This window comes from Chiloscyllium plagiosum, unplaced genomic scaffold (genome assembly GCF_037043375.1).
Source record: "Chiloscyllium plagiosum isolate Xiang-an unplaced genomic scaffold, Cpla_swu_hap1 HiC_scaffold_17, whole genome shotgun sequence".
NCBI lineage: Eukaryota > Metazoa > Chordata > Chondrichthyes > Orectolobiformes > Hemiscylliidae > Chiloscyllium > Chiloscyllium plagiosum.
This window is the reverse complement of record NW_028270155.1, coordinates 59,804,065-59,822,779: the sequence shown is the minus strand read 5'-3', so window position 1 is coordinate 59,822,779 and position 18,715 is coordinate 59,804,065. Positions and strand designations below refer to the sequence as shown.

The window sequence follows — 18,715 nt, the reverse complement described above, 5'->3', positions numbered from 1 at the left end:
GGGAAGGATTGTCGGATCCCACTGGACAGCTATCGTCCTGCTGCAATCTGCTATCCTCATCGGGTGCATGGGGATTAGAAATTATCCGAACAGCAGATTGCAATCACAGCACCAAGCAACCGAAGAGTGCTGCTCTAAAACTGGGAAGTTGGAACATCCCAGGCAATGATGACCAGCCTCTTAGAAAACCTCCAGGACGACAGCGACTCTAGGAAATCAGCTCTCATAAATAACAAACTCAAAAGATTCAATGTGGGCATAGCTGCCCTCCAGGAAACAAGGCTGGAATAGGCGTGCTCACTGAAAGAAGGACTACACATTTTACTGGCTGTGGAACGGCTCTCATGAGCCTAGAGCGCATGATGTTAGCTTCGCAGTAAAGGACAGCCTGATGAACACAGAGCCAGGCAGCAATGGCTCAGAGTGACTCCTGACTCTTCACCCCAACACCACTGCAGGCCCAGTCACCCTTGTCAGCGTGTATGCCCTGACACTGTCCTCTACGCCAGACACAAAGGATGAGTTTTATGTCCAACTTGTACGTCTCATTAGCAGCATCCCTAGGAAGGAGCAACTTGTTCTTCTAGGCAACTTCAATACCAGAGTGGGTGCAGACCACAACTCGTGGCCCTCCTGCCTTGGGCATTTTGGTGTGGGCAAAAATGAATGAGAACAGACAGCGACTGGTTGAGCTGTGCACTTACTACGGTTTGTGCATCACCAACTCCTGCTTCCAGACAAAGGTTTCCTGGAGACATCCATGCTCAAAGCATTGGCACCAACTCGATCTGATCCTAGTTAGACGTGCTGCCATCAAACATGTTCTCCACGCAGGCTCTTATCATAGTGTGGACTGTAACATAAACCACTCCTTAGTGTGTTGCAAGATCAGGCTGCAACCTAAGAGATTCCATCGCACCAAGTAACAGGGGAACTTTCCCATCAAAGTCAGCAAGATGTCCCAGCCAGACCTTGTGCAACATTTCTGAGGTTTTCAAGAGAGAACTCAGCGCCTCACAAAACAGAGACTCCACCACAGAGAAGTGGGAAACCTTGTGGGATCCCATGCACCACACATCCCTGGTTATTTTTGGGAAGAAGACCTGCAAGACACGTGACTGGTTTGAGGCTAAGGCAACCCAGATGACCCCCATTGTTGAAGCCAAGCGTGTTGCCCAAGCTGAGTACAAGCGGTCAGCTAGTGGGAAGTACCTGCAGATTCTCGGTCTACCAGGAACAAGGTTCAGCAGACCGCCATGCAATGCACTAACGAGTACTGGACACAGCTATGTGAGGAAATTCAGATGGCCCTTATAATGGGGAACATTAGGGGAATGTATGAAGGCATCAAGAAGGCACTAGGACCAGCTCAGAGCAAGACAGCTCCCCTCAAATCCTCTATTGGGGAAGTAATCACACACACAATAGACAGTAGGTGCAGGAGTAGGCCATTCTGCCCTTCGAGCCTGCACCACCATTCAATATGATCATGGCTGATCATCCTTAATCAGTATCCTGTTCCTGCCTTAACTCCATAACCCTTGATTCCACTGTCCTTGAGAGCTCTATCCAACTCTTTCTTAAATGAATCCAGAGAGTGGTCCTCCACTGCCCTCTGGGGCAGAGCATTCCACACAGCCACTACTCTCTGGGTGAAGAAGTTTCTCCTCCTCATCTCTGTCCTAAATGGTCTACCCCGTATTTTTAAGCTGTGTCCTTTGGTTTGGCACTCCCCCATCAGCGGAAACATGTTTCTTGCCTCCAGAGTGTCCAATCCTTTAATATTCTTATGCCTCAATCAGATCCCCTCTCAGTCTTATAAACTCAAGGGTATACAAGCCCAGTCGCTCCAGTCTTTCAGCTTAAGGTAGTCCCGCCATTCCAGGAATTGACCTTGTGAACCTACGCTGCACTCCCTCAATAGCCAGAATGTCTTTCCTCAAATTTGGAGACCAGAACTGCACACAGTACTCTAGGTATGGTCTCACCAGGGCCCTGTACAGCTGCAGAAGAACCTCTTTGCTTCTATACTCAATCCCTCTTGTTATGAAGGCCAGCATGCTATTAGCCACCTTCACTACCTGCTGTATCTGCATGCTTACCTTCATTGACTGGTGTACAAGAACACCCAGATCTCTCTGTACTGCCCCTTTACCTAAATTGATTCCATTTAGGTAGTAATCTGCCTTCCTGTTCTTGCCACCAAAGTGGATAACCATACATTTATCCACATTAAACTGCATCTGACCACTCACCTAACCTGTCCAGGTCACCCTGTAATCTCCTAACATCCTCCTCATATTTCACCCTGCCACCCAGCTTAGTATCATCAGCAAATTTGCTAATGTTATTACTAATACCATTTTCTATATCATTAACATATATTGTAAAAAGCTGCAGTCCCAGCACTGATCCTTGCGGTACCCCACTGGTCACTTCCTACCATTCCGAAATGGAGCCATTTATCACTACTCTTTGTTTCCTATCAGCCAACCAACTTTCAATCCAAGTTAGTACTTTGCCCCCAATACCATGTGCCCTAATTTTGCTCACTAACCTCCTATGTGGGACTTTATCAAAAGCTTTCTGAAAGTCCAAATACACTACATCTACTGGATCTCCCTCGTCCATCTTCAGCGTTACATCCTCAAAAAATTGCAGAAGATTAGTCAAGCATGATTTCCCCTTCTTAAATCCATGCTGACTCTGACCTATCCTGTTACTACTATCCAAAGGCCAGCAGGTAGCGAGGTGGGTTAAACACTACTCTGATCTCTACTCCAGAGAGCATACAGTGTTTGCTTCAGTATTTGATGCCTTCACGTGCTTGCCAACCATGGACGAGCAAGACGCAGAGCCGTCAATAGAAGAGCTCAACAAGGCCATTGACAGCCTGGTCTCTGGTAAGGCCCCGGGTGGTGACAGGATTCCTCCTGATCTGATCAGGTGTTGCAAGGCCAGTGTTCTGCTCCCATTGCCAGTGTCCTCTGCCAGTGCTGGCAAGAAGAACCTGTACCATAGGCCATGAGGGATGCTAAGATCATTGCCCTGTACAAGAATAAGGGTGAGAAAAGTGACTGCAACAACTACAGGGGCATCTCTCTCTCCTCAACACTGTTGGCAAAGCCTTTTCTTGGGTCATCTTGACTCGCTTGCGGAAACTGGCAGAATGTGTGTAACCAGTCACAGTGCACCTTTTGAGTTAAAAGGACAACAATAGACATGATCTTCCTTCGCCAACTGCAGGCGAAGTGCAGAGAACAGAAAATGCCCCTGTCTGTCGCCTTCATCGACCCCACCAAGGCATTTGACCTGGTCAGAAGAAATGGCCTTTTCAAGGTTCTCCTGAAGATCGGCTGCTCACCAAAACAGCTAAGCATGACTGAATCATTCTGCAGTAACATGAAGGGGACAGTGCAGTCTGACTGAGCCCTTCGGCATCCACAGTGGTGTCAAAAAAGGCTGCATTCTTGCTTCCACACTCTTTGGGACTTTTTTTTGCTGTGCGCCTGAAACATGCCTTTGGCACCACAGCGGAGGGGATTTACCTACGCACTAGATCAGATGGCAGGCTCTTCAACCTGACCTGCCTCAGAGCCAAGACTAAAGTGCGTGCGGTGCACATTAGGGACATGCTGTTTGCCGACAATGCTGTGTTTGCAACACACACTCAGTAGGAACTCCAGCCACTGACACACCGCCCCTCTCATGCTTGCAAGGATTTCAGGCTGACTATCAGTCTGAAGAAGTCAAGCATCCTGGGACAGGACACAAAAGCACCACCAGTCATCACCAGTGTCGTCTATCAGTTTACATACCATGGTTCTACCATCACTGACAACCCCTCCTTCGACAAGAAGATCAGGAAAGCAGTCTCCACTCTTGCTCGCCTCACGACTTGAGTATGGACAAATCCCAAGCTGACAGTGAAGACAAACGTCAGTCTACAATGCCTCCATCATAAGCACATTGCTGTACAGCAGTGAAACATGGACTACATATGCCAGACAGGAGAGAAGACTTCCACTTGAGGAATATTTGCTATATCCTGGGCATATTCTGGCAAGACCATGTCCAATGTAGCAATCCTATCTCGTGCTGGCCTTCTCCACATGTACACTCTGCTCAGGCAGTGGAGACTGCGCTGGCTGGGCCACATCCACCGCATGGAGGATGTCCGCATCCCAGAGGATATTCTCTATGGAGAGCTTGCATCCGGGAAGAGACCCACTGGGCGTCCCCAGCTGTGCTACAAGAATGTCTGCATGAGGGGCATGAAGGCACTTGATATCATTACAGGGTCCTAAGAAAGGCTTGTAGCTGACCACACCAGATGGAGAAACACCCTGAACCAACACCTCAAACCAGGGGAAAAGAAACTGAGGAGCACTGCAGCAGACAAGCGGGCACGCAGGATAGAGTGCAGCAGATCAACAATTGCATACAGATGTGACCTTTGTGACTAGGTCTGTCACTCCAGTATTGATCTCTTAGGTCACAGGAGACGTTGCTTCAGGGAAGCCGAAAGCTAGAACAACAAGGATACAACCCATGGTCAGCATCACCGAAAGGGCGCTCATAGTAAGATTCTAAATTTAAACCTGGTATTTTACAATGTATATTTTGAGAGTTTTCATATTAGCTTTGATTTTTCTCATTGAGCTGACCAGTATTTTTTTTGACATAATAAATGAACACTTTACTTGTGTAGACCTGGAGGTTGTCATTTCAAAATACGCTTAACAAGAGTCCTTCCTGATTTGATGTGGTGCAGTTCTGATGGAGAAGACAAAAATGAATGGATCGTGTATTTAGATGCTCAGAATAGGGATTAGCTCGAAAAATGAGTGCAAGTCAGTTATTGCACGGTTTTCCAGGCTTGTGCAGCTCAATTCAGTTGCACCATTACTACCCCTGTCAATGTCATACTTTCTGCCTCCTTCCAAGCTGCAATGATGCTTTTATTCCTTTCCTCTGTCTTTTCCAAAGCTGGAAATACCTTGATTCACAAATCCTTTCTTTTTTGGGCAGCTGAGTGAGTGTGAAGGAGGAAGCTTCCACTTTAAGTTACAGCATTGCGCTTAATAGCTCATCTTTATCACTGTGCCATGATTGGGCTCAGCACCCCCAGGTTAGGGGGAGTGAAAATTGTCTAGGTTCAGGATGTTAACTTCACACCTGTTTGTAGGTGTCCCAGTGCTTTATAATTTTACTTGGTGAAGAGGGAGGAGGAGTAAATTCCTCCTTGGCCAAATGCTAATGTTTTTCAGTTGTCAAGGTGACCTGATGTTGTCTGTTTTTAATTAATGGTGACTAACCGGTGTGAATGATCTGTAGAAACAGACAAAGGCAAGAGACTGGATTTATAGAAAATTAAGATGCAATGAAGATATGCTTTTGTATATGCTTATAAGAAAGGCATTTGCCCTACTCTGCTTTTTAATAAGGTCACAGCTGATCTCTTTCTTCAACTCCACCTTCCCAAATGTCCACACAACCCTCCATCTCCTTAATATTCAAAGTTCTACCAATCCTGTTTTGAGTATATGCAGATCTGGCATCCTCTGCACTCTTGTCGAGAATTTCAAGTATTCAAAACCTGCTGAGTAAAGACGTTTTGTATCTCAGGTCTCAATTTTTCAATCGGAGTCTCTTAATTTCTCAAGATATTGATCAGTTTAAAAAGGTGTCTGTGCATTGATGCTTTCTAAAGGGAAGTCTCCAACTTCTGTCAACAAAATTACAACTTCAGCAGTTAAAAGCAAAATGTTGTTGATGCTGGAAATCTGAATTATAACCAGGAAGTGCTGGAGAAACTTAGCAGGTCTGGCAGCATCTGTGGAGAGAGAGATAAAATTGATGTTGAGTATCCAGTATGGCACTACTTCAGAACTTCCAGCACATCCTATAATATTGCATGGCATTACCTATGCTGCCCTTATTTACCTAGTGTCACGGGGAACTACATCGCTGCCACATACTCATCCTCTACTCTGCAATAAGGAATCAAACTGAAAGGAAGATATCTCTATTTGTGGGATTTCAATCAAATGAACACCAACCTGACTCTCTTTAACAGTAGATTTGGATAAGATTTTTAACCAAACTGTGTCTCTACTAAGAAAGTGGGAATCATGTGCCTTCTTGATAGCAATCACAACTTTATTCTGATTTCTCTAATTGCTAATTCTGCATGACATTAACATATCAACACAGTGTGTGACAGGGATGATTGGGGACATCAATTCCTAAGCTTTAAGCTGCAGGGTATCTTCCACTTTTGGCCTGAAGTGCCCAATGCTTCTGCTATTTTTACTAAATGTGATGCAATTTCAGCTCCTTGCTATCAGCTTGAATTCACTCTTGTAACAATATTCATAGTCATAAAAGTGACAAAAGCTTGAATCACCCTTCTGATGAGGTTTCTTTTGTATGTACATCAAAGGCTTTTCCAAAGTGGCGCGATCATCATCACAAGGTCTAGAATGTAATTGCAAGCCCAAAGTTTCTACCATGACCAGTTCAAACTGGATAATCCACTGTCAGATCAACATAGAGTCATAGAGATGTACAGCACAGAAACAGACCCTTTGGTATAACTTGTCCTGTTAACCTAATGATGCTATCTTCCCAGTTCCCTCAGATTGTTGCATTTTTTTTAACTGGAGTTCAGTACCTGCCACACTCCAATGTCATTTATAGATATTTTACAGATATTGTCAGTGATATGACACCTCTGTTTCAAAAGTTTTTATCAACAAGTGAGCCTGCTGTAATGCAGCAATAGGAAGTCTTTTGACATCTCTTGAGAATTTAAAGCTGAAAAATCAACTGATCCAGGCATAATTCCAGCCAAATTTTCGCACACTTTGCCGTCATTTCAAATCCACAAACAGGACTGTCCTGGTAGACCCATCATTTCAGCCTGTTCGTGTCCCACTGAACTTAAGTGTGACTTGATGGTTCAGAGGTACGGACACTACAACCGTGCCCCAAGAACCCATGCGCACAAGAAGCTACGTCATTAATTGACAGATTAACAGAACTCACTATAGTCACCTTTATTTTGACCTTTCCTATAAACTTTAGAGTAAAAATTGGCTTGATGTCAACAAAAATCACTCCCCTTTAAATGATTGCTTTGAACAGTTCTTGCTGTTATTTGCTCTTAGTTTCTCCACTTCTTGACTAGAAAGAGGCTATTGCAGAGCAGTTGTTGCAAAAAAAAACCAAAATTTATGTTTCAGATTTTTGTTACAGTCTGTCAAAGATCAGCTTTGGATCAGAACTTTTAGTGCTTATTTTGCTCTGGGCAAGTGTGAATGTGCTACGCAGGAAGTGTATTGTACAACCAGATCAATACCAAATTTAATATCCAGGTTGGGCTGGGAAGTACACTGGCTAGATTGTGCTCCATTGCAGATTCTTGCAAAAGAGTGTTGACTCTCTTCTGAGTGCCTAATATTAATTACAAAAGTGTGCTCTCCAGTGCCAAATCAATTCCAGCTACCTTGTCACTACAACACATTGTAGATGAACTGGATTCTATAATAATTTCATAGAATTGGAAAATTGTGGATCTTGGCCATTTTTGATGTGTTCTCTGGTGTGCAAATATGGGGTAAGCTTCATTACCAGACTACCATAATTGCAGAGGATGTATCGGTACTCTTGGCAAATTTAGCAGCCATAAATGTAGCCAAATGATTGATTTAACCTGATCTGATAATGCCCAAGAGCCTGGTTAAAATCAAGCTTTGTGGTGTTTTGATGTCCCCTGTTGGTCTTTACGGCCAAGGACCACTTCAGTCCCGCGTGTTCTATAATGCTTTCCTGCGCAATCCAGGCTGCAAAGTCTACTCCCAATAAATTTAATGAAGTACTGTGCTGATATATTCTTCATTTGCAGGTGTGAATTGAGCTGAATTTGGGCAAACTGAATAAAGAAAGAAGAATTGAACAGAAGAACTCTATTGAAGGGTGGTGATATTGACATTTTTTTAAGGGGTTATGATCAAGGTTTAGGGAGGGAGGGATGGAAAGAAAGAAAAATAGTTTGAAATGCGGATAAAGCCTGACCTTGAAAGAGAAAAGGAGTTTCCTTAATTTTGAAAGGCAAAAAAATTGATTCACTTTGAAACAGGAGGAAAGCATGGAGCAAAATGAAGGTGACCCTTAGATTTTCGGGAGCTAACAGACTGGAAAGAATTAAGTGAGTCCAGGGTTAAAGGACAAACTAAGGGCATTTTCAGTTGTTAAGCAGTTGTGATAATATTGATAGAAGTGAATGGATTGTTGAGAAGTGATAGTGTAGCGATAATGGTAATTGGTTACTGGGGCCTGGTAGGGATAAGAAGGGAGACAGCATTAGTTTTCCCATTACCTCTACAAAAATCATTCTGTAGGTCGGGAACTGCCTTACTGAGCACACTGCTACCTCTCCTCTCCATCTGAAAGGAAAATTTAAAAACAGACTGTGACAGAAGGAAGTACAAAAAGAATTGAGGCAAGAAAAGCAAAAGCAAGACACTTGCACAGATGGTGTAATAATAAACACAAATAGGAAAAAATGGTTTCTCCTAACTACCTGGCAATAGCTCTTTTATATTAAAGTAAAATCTTCTGTTTGCTTGGAACTCGCAATGTGGCAGAAAGTTGGCAGCAGTTCCTGTTTCCACATTTTTAAATGGAAACTCCTGATGGCACGGTGTTAAGTTGCTTCTTCCTGGCTGTTTCATCCTTAACTCCTCCATGCTCTTGTTATGCCCTGTCATCTTCTGCAGCCTTGATCTCCTTTTATTGTTCTTCATTCGTCTGATTTGTTATTTTCCATCTATCCGTGTTGCTCACTTGAAATTCATTCCTATCTCAAGTCAAGAAGGTTGTGGATTCAAGCCCCAGTCCAGGATTTGAAGTCAATGATAAAATTCCAATGTAGTACTTCCAAGACTCTGGGCTATTGGAAGTGCTGCATTTTGGGTGAGATTTTAATCAAAGATTTTGTCCTGTCATATGGATAGTAGGTCACCATGATACTGTTTAAAGAGGTATGTTGAAGACTGATAGATTTCTATTTGTTAAAGATGTCATGTATACAATGATATTGCACAAAAATGGTGTTAAGGAATGCTACTACAGGAAGGACAGAAAGGGAGGCATGAAAGGAGGGGGAGATGGTCACAGGTGAGGTGCCAGAAGACTGGAAGTTGGCTAACATGGTGCCACTGTTTAAGAAGGGTAGTAAGGACAAGCCAGGGGACTATAGACCGGTGAGCCTGACCTCGGTGGTGGGCAAATTGTTGGAGGGAATCCTGAGGGACAGGATGTACATGTATTTGGAAAGGCAAGGACTGATTTAGGGATTGTCAACATGGCTTTGTGTGTGGGAAATCATGTCTCACAAACTTGATTGAGGTTTTTGAAGAAGTAACAGAGGATTGATGAGGGCAGAGTGGTGGATGTGATCAAAATGGACTTCAGTAAGGCGTTCGACAAGGTTCTCCATGGGAGACTGGTTAGCAAGATTAGATCTCATGGAATACAGGGAGAACTAGCCATTTGGATACAAAACTGGCTCAAAGAAGACAGAGGGTGGTGTTGGACTGTTGTTTTTCAGACTGGAGGCCTGTAACCAGTGGAGTGCCACAAGGATCGGTGCTGGGTTCACTACTTTTCATCATTTTTATAGAAATGATTTGATGTGAGAATAAGAGGTATAGTTAGTAAATTTGCAGATGACATCAAACTTGGAGGTGCAGTGAACAGTGAAGAAAGTTACCTCTGATTACAATGGGATCTGGACCAGATGGGCCAATGGGCTGAGAAGTGGCAGATGGAGTTTAATTCGGGTAAATGCAAGGTGCTGCATTTTGGAAAAGCAAATCTTAGCAGGACTTATGCACTTAATGGTAAGGTCCTAGAGAGTGTTGCTCAACAAAGAGACCTTGGAGTGCAGGTTCGTAGCTTCTTGAAAGCGGAGTTGCAAGTGGATAGGGTAGTGAAGAAGGCGTTTGGTATGCTTTCCTTTATTGGTCAGAGTACTGAGTACAGGAGTTGGGAGGTCATGTTGTGGCTGTACAGGACATTGGTTAGACCACTTTTAGAATATTGCATGCAATTCTGTTCTCCTTCCTATCAGAGAGATGATGTGAAACTTGAAAGGGTTCAGAAAAGATTTACAAGGATATTGCTAGGGTTGGAGGATTTGAGCTATAGGGACAGGCTGAACAGGCTGGTGCTGTTTTCCTTGTAGTGTCGGAGGCTGAGGGATGACCTTATAGATGTTTACAAAATCATGAGGGGTGTGGATAGGATTAATAGACAAATTCTCTTCCCTGGGGTGGGGGAATCCAGAACTGGAGGGCATAGGTTTAGGGTGAAAGGGGAAAGATATAAAAGAGACCTGCGGGGCAACTTTTCCATGTAGAGGGTGATACGTGTATGGAATGAGCTGTCAGAGGAAGTGGTGGGGGCTAATACAATTGCAACATTTTAAAAGGAATTTGTAAGGGTATATGAAAAGGAAGGGTTTGGAGGGATATGGGCTGGGTGCTGGCAGGTGGGACTGGATTGGTTTGGGAAATCTGGTTGGTATGGACTGAAAGGTCTCTTTCCGTGCTGTACAGCTGACTCTACAACTCCTGATTAGCATTGTTTAGCTACTTCAATCCTATTCTGGGAGCTCCCTGCCGAGAATCTCTTCCTCATTTCATGTTTTAAAAATCAATTGTCAGAACCCATCTATTTGGTGGTCGAGATTTTCATTACGTTGTCAAATTTTAGTTGCTGTAACTTGATTCTAAATCTTCCCATTATGCATTTTCGGAGCTTAAACATTAAAGGGCAGTGTAAGTAGAAGTTGTTTGGGATATAAGAAACACATGATTCCCTTGCAGAAAGACACTTTAGCTTCAGAGGCAATTTAGTTGAAAGCCTGTTGTTTGCTCGTTCTAATGACAGACTGTGCCAAGACAAAGATGCAATGATCCCATTATGTTGTCTGGTGCAAAGTCCGATAACAAAAATTTATTTGAAAGCCACAGCTCGTGGATTAAAAATATTAAATAGATTAAGCTTTGTGTTTCACATTTCACTAGTGCTCCTGCCCTCTCACTCTCCAGCATTACTTCACAGGCTACAGCACTCTCCAGCATTACTTCACTCTCCTGCCCTCTCACTTCACAGGCTACAGATTCATATTGGAGCATAGTTCAATAGGTGCTTGAATCTAGGATTTCACTCAAATAACAAAGTTTCATGTGTGATTTAACAGTGAGTATGTATTGATGATTTAATTCTGAATTTAGTCACAGCCAAACCCAGTTTTGAATAAAAACTGAAAGAACTGTGGATGTTGTAAATCAGAAAAAAAAATTGCTGGAAAAGCTCAGCAGATCTGGCAGCATCTGTGGAGAGAAATCAAGAGTCAACATTTTGAGTCGAGTGACCCTGCCTCAGAGGGTCTGAGGAAGGGTCACTGGATCTGAAATGCTAAATCTGATTTCTCTCCACAGATGCTACCAGGACTGCTGAGTTTTTCCAGTAATTTCTGTTTTGTAAACCCAGTTCTGATCCTGCTTTCACCTGACTGACTGACATGTCCAGATGTTTCTTTCAAGTAAAACTGAATATATAATATTTGGCCACAGATACTGCAGCTGATTTTCCTAGCCCTAGGTTAATTATCCCATCCATTTATTTACCCAGTTGGTAACTCCGCATGCCACAGAAATTGAATCTGCACCTACACTGATTTATACTGTTTAGAAACATATTTCGGGTGCTCTCAATGTTCAGAGTTTCACATCAGCTACATTTCTTGCAATATGATTCGGAACTTTAGATTCTGCTACAAAGTAAGAGTGTTACATATTAAAGTAATTCATTGTATATGAAATATTTTGTGATGTTTGGGAGGTGAGGTTAAGATGTTATAAAAGTGCAAATCCATTCTTCAGAAATCTGATTTGTTATTGCGTAAGTGGTGTGGAACACATCTACTTTAGGAAATAAAAACTGAAAGTGCTGGAAAACTCTACAGGTCTGGCAGCAGCTGTGTAAAGAGAAACAGTTAGTTCTGAGTCCAAAGATGTTTTTCTTAATCTGGACTTGCTGAGTTTTTCAGTCATTTTTCTTTAATTTCTGATTTTCACCATCTGCCTTTTTTGTTTTTGTTTAAAAGCTAGTTTTGATTTTGATGTCTACTTTAAGATAGATCCAGATTCCTGCACCATGTAAAAATGTGGTTGCCAAATGATCATTGAATTTGTGTTATAGTATTTTGCATCATCATTTTACTTGTATATTACCTAGCTGCATCAATCCTTTGCATTTTATATTGTTAAGATGTTGAACTAAGCTTGCTCTTAACTTGTTTTGCTTTTCTGGCTTTTTTTAACTTTGAAAATTAAATGGTGACTGAAGCTCTAAAGCTTCTCAAGTAATCATCAATCTATTTTACTGGGCAGCCTAATCTATAATTCTGGATGGCACAGGTTAGAGCACAAGAGATCATATCTGTTCATATTGGAGTTTTGAATCTAAAGGCTTTGAATCCAGTCTGTGAAAATGAGGATACAGGAGTTGACAGCTTCATATCCTATATTTATTAAAAGAGTGGATGCACTGAGCAAATTGTTTTCAAACTCCATTACAAGCATTTATTCAGGAATTTCTGTGCTACATGTCCTGATCAAGTATTGTGTTGTTGATTGCATTTATGTTTCTTTAAAAGTCAATTGTTGATGACTTCTATTCACAATATAATTTCTTTTCATCCAGTTATGGGATGTGGGCATTGCTGGCTGGCCAGCATTTATTGTTTGTCCCTAGCTCCCCTTGAGAAGGTGGTGTGAGCTGCCTTCTTGAACCGCTGCAGTCCACCTTCCTTCTGTGAGCTGACCCACAATACCATTAGGGAAGGAATTCCAGGATTTTGACCCAGTGACGCCGAAGGAACAGGGATATATTGTAGCTGCACTGTAAATTGGAAGAGCTGGCAGGTGTTGGGTTTGCCCAGTTTTTGTTATAATAAAGCTGGCATTTTCAAATCTGAAGTTTAAGATTTTTTTTTAAATCCGAATCAGGGAAGAGAACCCAGGTACCATCAGATTTCAATGTTTTGACTTCAGAGCATGCTATTTCCATTGTCTGTTGAGAAAACACTTCCTGAAATAATAGAGCAAAGAACTGTGGATGCTGGACATTTGGAACAAACCAAAACAGAAATTGCTGGAGAAATTCAGCACGTTTGGCAGCATCTGTGGAGAGAAAACTGAGTTAGCTTTAGCCCAGTGTAGCCGTTCTGAAGAAGGGTCACCAAACTCTAAACGTTAACTGTTTCCTCCCCACTGACGCTGCCAAATGTGCTGAATTTCTCTAGCAATTTCCTGTTTTGGTTTGTTTCTTGAATACCAACACTTTTCCATCGTGTAGCTGACATTGTCTCTTGATAAGATTAGGTAGTGGATTCATAGAATCATAGCAATTGGCCTGCTGTGTCTTTTGTCAGTTGCTTGACAATTCTAACCAATTATACCTAACTCCTCTGCTCTTTCTTCGCACTCCTTAATTTTTCCATGCTGTCAAGTATTTTCCAATTTTCACTGTTTTGTTTTGATAGTCACTGTTGTCTATTCTCACAATTCTTTCAAGCAGTGTTTCTCAGATCATAGCATCTCGCTGCCTTTTTAAAAAAAACAGTTTCCTGATGTCACCTTTTTTTTTGCCAAAATCCTTCAATCTGTGTTATTGAATTATTCATGCCATTCCTAACAGTTTATGGATAGCTGCTGTCTCAAAACTCTGAATATCTCTACCAGATCTTCTCAACCTATTTGTGGTGCAGAACACATCTCCAGGCTGACCACATAACTGAAGGACCTCACATCCCTGTTGCCATTACAGTCAATTTCTTTGGTAACTTGTAACTCTGACTCTGAGTCAGGGAATTATAAACTTTTAATTACAAAGGCAACATGTTTATATTTCAAGTACTTCCAATCTGACAACCTCCCTTTCAATCTGCTTACATATTTTACATCTTTTAACCAAACTGTCAGTTGGACCTGTAATGACAATAGTCTAGGGGAAGTGAGAATTGAACCTAGACTTTCTGGCCTAGAGGTAGGGATAGACAAGTTATGAATGAATGCATTGAAACACCAATTAATATGCAATTAACATCATATGACCTTGACATCCTCCCAAAAGGTTGATCAGAATTGAATACACTACTCCAACTGGAGCCAATTCAATGATTTATAAAAGGTTAGCATAGCCTTGCGTATATTTATTTAAGGCTTTTTAATTAACAAGTCCAACAATTATGGAGGCTCTTTTCTTTTACCTGCCATCTTCAAGCATATGTATACATACACCTCCATGTATCTGATTCTGCATCCCATTAAAATTGTACTTTTCGGTTTGTATTATTTGTCTTAATCTTCCCATCAAAATGTATTGTTCCACATTTCACTGCATTACATTTCAGCTGCACGCATCAATCGACTTCACCAGTCTGCGTGTTTCATCCGTACTATTTATTGCTCTTTTATTACATTTTAAGTTTCCTGATAGAATTAATTTATAGAATTCAATTTCCTAAATCATTTATATGGAAAAACAAAGCAGTGATTTTAAAAGTAGACCCTGGAGAATCGCCACTGTAGGATTTCTAGACATTTAGTAGGTAGTTGCTTAGGGGCCAGTTAATCAAAATAAATACTTTGTGATTGCAATCTTCCCAATGACACGGGCACAAGCGATCCACATAGAAGGCAGCCATTTTGTTTTCTGAGCGTTCTTATTCATTCCAATGCACTAGACGGCACTTTCCCTGGACTGGCATTCTCTTTATATTTTTTAATATCTGTGTATCGGTTGCAATTCACTTGGAAGCATTTTAGAAAGGCTGTAAATCATACTTGATTTATTTAATGGCATAACAGGCTTGAGTGCTTTTGTGGCTTGAACTTACTTCCATGACTTAACATGATGTTCTTGCCCATAAGAATGCTTGCAATTTTGGTGACTCTTCTGACCTGTGACATTCTGTATCACAGCAATCACTGTTAATATCTAGCAGATCTTATTAAAGGATTTGAATTGGAAATGAAGTGCAGTTTGTTTTTTACATTTGTGCAGCTCTGTAATAGGCAGCATTGCTTGGTTGCCAGATTATTTGTCCAATACCTGGTGTTGGATGAGCTATAGTTAAACGGAGAAAACACTGGTCATTCAGGCCATTGCCTGAAAGTCCTGACTCATGCCACTGATTCCAGATAGCTCCCTAGCCACTTACTGGGCTAAAATGAGCTGTTTAAGATGTTGGGATCCTATTTGATCCTGAGCTAAACAATGACTTCTATAGCTGCCACAAAGATTGCCTGCTTCTAACCTGCCTCCACTATTACCTCCCTCTCTATTGATTGCCAGAACAAATCCATTGGAATTGGTACTCCCAAACTAGACTATTCCAATGGTCACCAGGCTAACGCCTCATTCTCCACCCTGTGTAAATTGCCAACGTACGAACAAAGCAGCAGGTCTCTTGGCCCTTTCAGACTCCACTGTATTTGATAAGTTCATGGCTGATCTGATTTTAACCTCCACTCTACATTCTTGCTTATCCCCAATAATCTCTCATTCCCTTGGTAATTGAGTCAATCTACCTCTGCCTTAAAATAATTAAAGATACTGTATTTTGCTGAAGAGAATTCCAAAGACACTCAATCCTGAGAGAGAAAATGTTCACTCATTTCTGTTTTGAAAGGATGTCGCCTTACATTTAAACTACAGCTCCTAGTTCTAGATCACCCCATTAGAGAAACCATCATCTTCTATGTTTCAATATAGTCACCTCTGACTCTTCTAAACTCCAGAACAAATAGTCTGGCCTTTCTAGACTTTCGTCAAGGCTGTTTCAGATCGTTGGAGGCTCAGTGGCTCATGTGGTAACCAATACAACATTCCACTCATCCATCATATTCCTGATCCAACTCCCATCAATTTAAAATTCTTATTTTCATGCTCAGTTATTTTATCGTGTGTCTCCCCATCTTCAGCCTCACCACTCCTCTAAACCATCTCTTCTCTCTCAGGTGTCTGTGTCCTCCAGACTTTCATTAATCTAAGGTGTAGCGTTTCCTTCTTGAAGCCCGTCTCTCTGAAAAGTTTTGAGCTTGTTACCTATTTTTGCATTGTGTCTGAAGCATCTACAGTGGTCTTTCCATATAAAAAGCACCATGTAAGTGAAAGATTTTATGTGTAAGCTGTCTCCCAGTATGCCTCTCCTTTTGTTTCCTTTCTGCAGAATCTGTTCAGTGTTTATTATGGATATGGAAGGTTTCGGCGAGCTGTTACAGCAAGCTGAGCAGCTTGCAGCAGAAACTGAAGGTGTGTCTGAGCTTCCCCATGTAGAAAGAAACCTACAGGAGATTCAGCAGGCTGGAGAGGTCTTGCGCTCAAGGACCCTGACACGCACATCACAGGAGACAGCAGATGTCAAAGCGTGAGTAGAAGTGCTGACTTCCATGCGGAATATATTGAATTCTTACCGTAGATACCTTATGAGAATGATTTTACTTTATCACTGATGTTTCATCACTTTATTGTAGGATTACTTAACATGAACTGAAGCAGCGCACTAATTACTTTACCAGTGAATCAATTTGTATAAAATTTGACCAGTTCTCCTGTGATGCTTATGTTAAGTCAGGCAATCTGTTGTTTTTGATGACACATTTTGATTGTGCAGTGATGGCATGTTTTGATTGATTTTTGCTGTTAAGATGGAAACATGAGCTTTTAAGGTTTCTTCTGAGCTCTCTGCCTAAAGGCAAGACCTTGATGATTATTCACCAATCCTCAGTACAGCACCATTTTTTTTTTAAACTGTAGGGTGATCTACAAAATCTACTTCAGTCACAGCAGATCAAACAGACTGGAGGCACTAATTCGATCATCTAGCTGGATAGCTAACTGAGCTAAATGGCTTTCCCCACCACTGCTACAAAGTCAAGTAAATTCCTTGTTTGATCGTAGTTTAATTTGTTTGGTGAGGGAAAATTGGAGATGGGAAAGTCCCTGTTATTTGTCAGGAACGATAGACCTTTTTCTCTTTCTAATTGATTTGTTTTTCGCAAAGTGTGCCTTTAATTGTGTAATGGATGTGAGAAAACCACGCGTAACTAAACTGGAAGAAAGTCCTCACTTCATTAGTTAATAGGTTCTTGTGAGATTCATTGGATTCCTTTTACTGAAAGTACCAAACCACATGAAAGAAATATTTAGATGCTAAATTTCAGTTTTTAATGAAGGTTTGTTGTTTTATCTTGAATGTTACCTGAATTTTTAAAATAACCTGTTTTTTCACTTCTGTGTCACCTGTCGCGAGTAACAATCTAATGCTATGATAGCAGACAAGCAGTTCTATACCTTGGTTTCTTTTAGTGCTGCTCCATAATCCATTCTCAATTAGCAAATGAGAGTTAGCTGCTTCTGCGGCTGTGGCTGAAATTGGGAAAATGTGGCCACATGCTAATATTCTCCATATTGTGTCAAAGCAGTGCAATCGTGTTTTTCTTTTTACTCTATTTTAACAGCATGTAATATTCTTTTGATAGTTTGTTGAATTGGAAAAGATTTACAGAACATAAGGTTGATTGCAACATAATTGTCAATGCCTAAAACCAGCCCATGTAAAGTTGCAATAATTGTCGATAAGTAAACTTTGCAAATGCTGAGTTTTTTCCCTCCCCTCTTTTTCTTTAAACAGGTCCATTCTGCTAAGTTCTAAAGGATTAGACATCTCTCACATTTCTCAACGCTTGGAAAGTCTCAGTGCAGCTACAACATTTGAGCCTCTTGAACCAGTGAAGGACACAGATATACAGGTAAATGGAATCCTGTCAGTTTGCTGTCTTGGGTAAATGAGATGTGACTGCAAATATAGAGTATAAAATGTTTGCAAAATAAATTATACATCGACAAGAAAAGTAGATGGAATTGAAATATGCAATAGAAATTCTTTCCATACTGGCCAGTGTCCACTGTTACCAGTTCTGATTATGAACTTGTGTGGCTATCATTAGTTTTAGCTTTTCCACTGTGGTAGAAAACCCTGCTGATGTTTGTCATTTGATCCATTTTCGTTAGGCTGAGAATTAGTAAAACATTAGCCGAGAAGCAAAGTCTGATATTGGGCAATACTAAATGAAAACTGAAAGAACTGCGAATGCTATAGACCAGAGACAAAAACCGTGTAATTGTTAGAGAAGCTGAGCCGTTCTGGCAGCATCTGTGGAGAGAAAGCAGAATTAATGTTTCTGTTCGGGTGACCCTCACTGAGAACTGAGTTCTCTCCACAGATGCTGCCAGACCTACTGAGCTTTTTCAGCAATATCTGTTTTAGTCTGTGGTTTTGGGCACCCCTTCCACTGCTTTTTTTATTTGATCATAGATCCAAAATTTCCTTTGGACCAAGTCATCTTTATTTGTTTTTTAAAATCAATTTTAGCTTTGGTGTTAACACTTAAACATAACTTTTTATCAATCAACCACAAAGTTGGCATATTTTTCATTTTCAATTAATTCTTATGAAAAATGTAATTCGGAATGTGGATATATTGTTAAATGAAAATGTTCATTGGAATTACAAAGCAGTAATCTAAGTGTTTAAACAATGTCCTTAACTACAGTGAAAGTTCTATTAAAA

The 18,715-nt window shown here is 41.2% G+C and overlaps 1 protein-coding gene across 2 annotated transcripts in view; it reads left to right on the top strand.

The window, feature by feature from the left end:
• Window positions 1–18,715, top strand: part of nup93 (nucleoporin 93) — a 140,873-nt gene that overhangs the window by 28,155 nt on the left and 94,003 nt on the right. For both annotated transcript variants that reach the window (XM_087995972.1, XM_043707163.2), the window contains exons 2-3: window positions 16,313–16,510; window positions 17,777–17,894. In XM_087995972.1, the coding sequence (XP_087852098.1) occupies window positions 16,332–16,510; window positions 17,777–17,894 (297 nt within the window). In that variant the 5' untranslated portion in view covers window positions 16,313–16,331. The remainder of the gene's footprint in view (window positions 1–16,312; window positions 16,511–17,776; window positions 17,895–18,715) is intronic.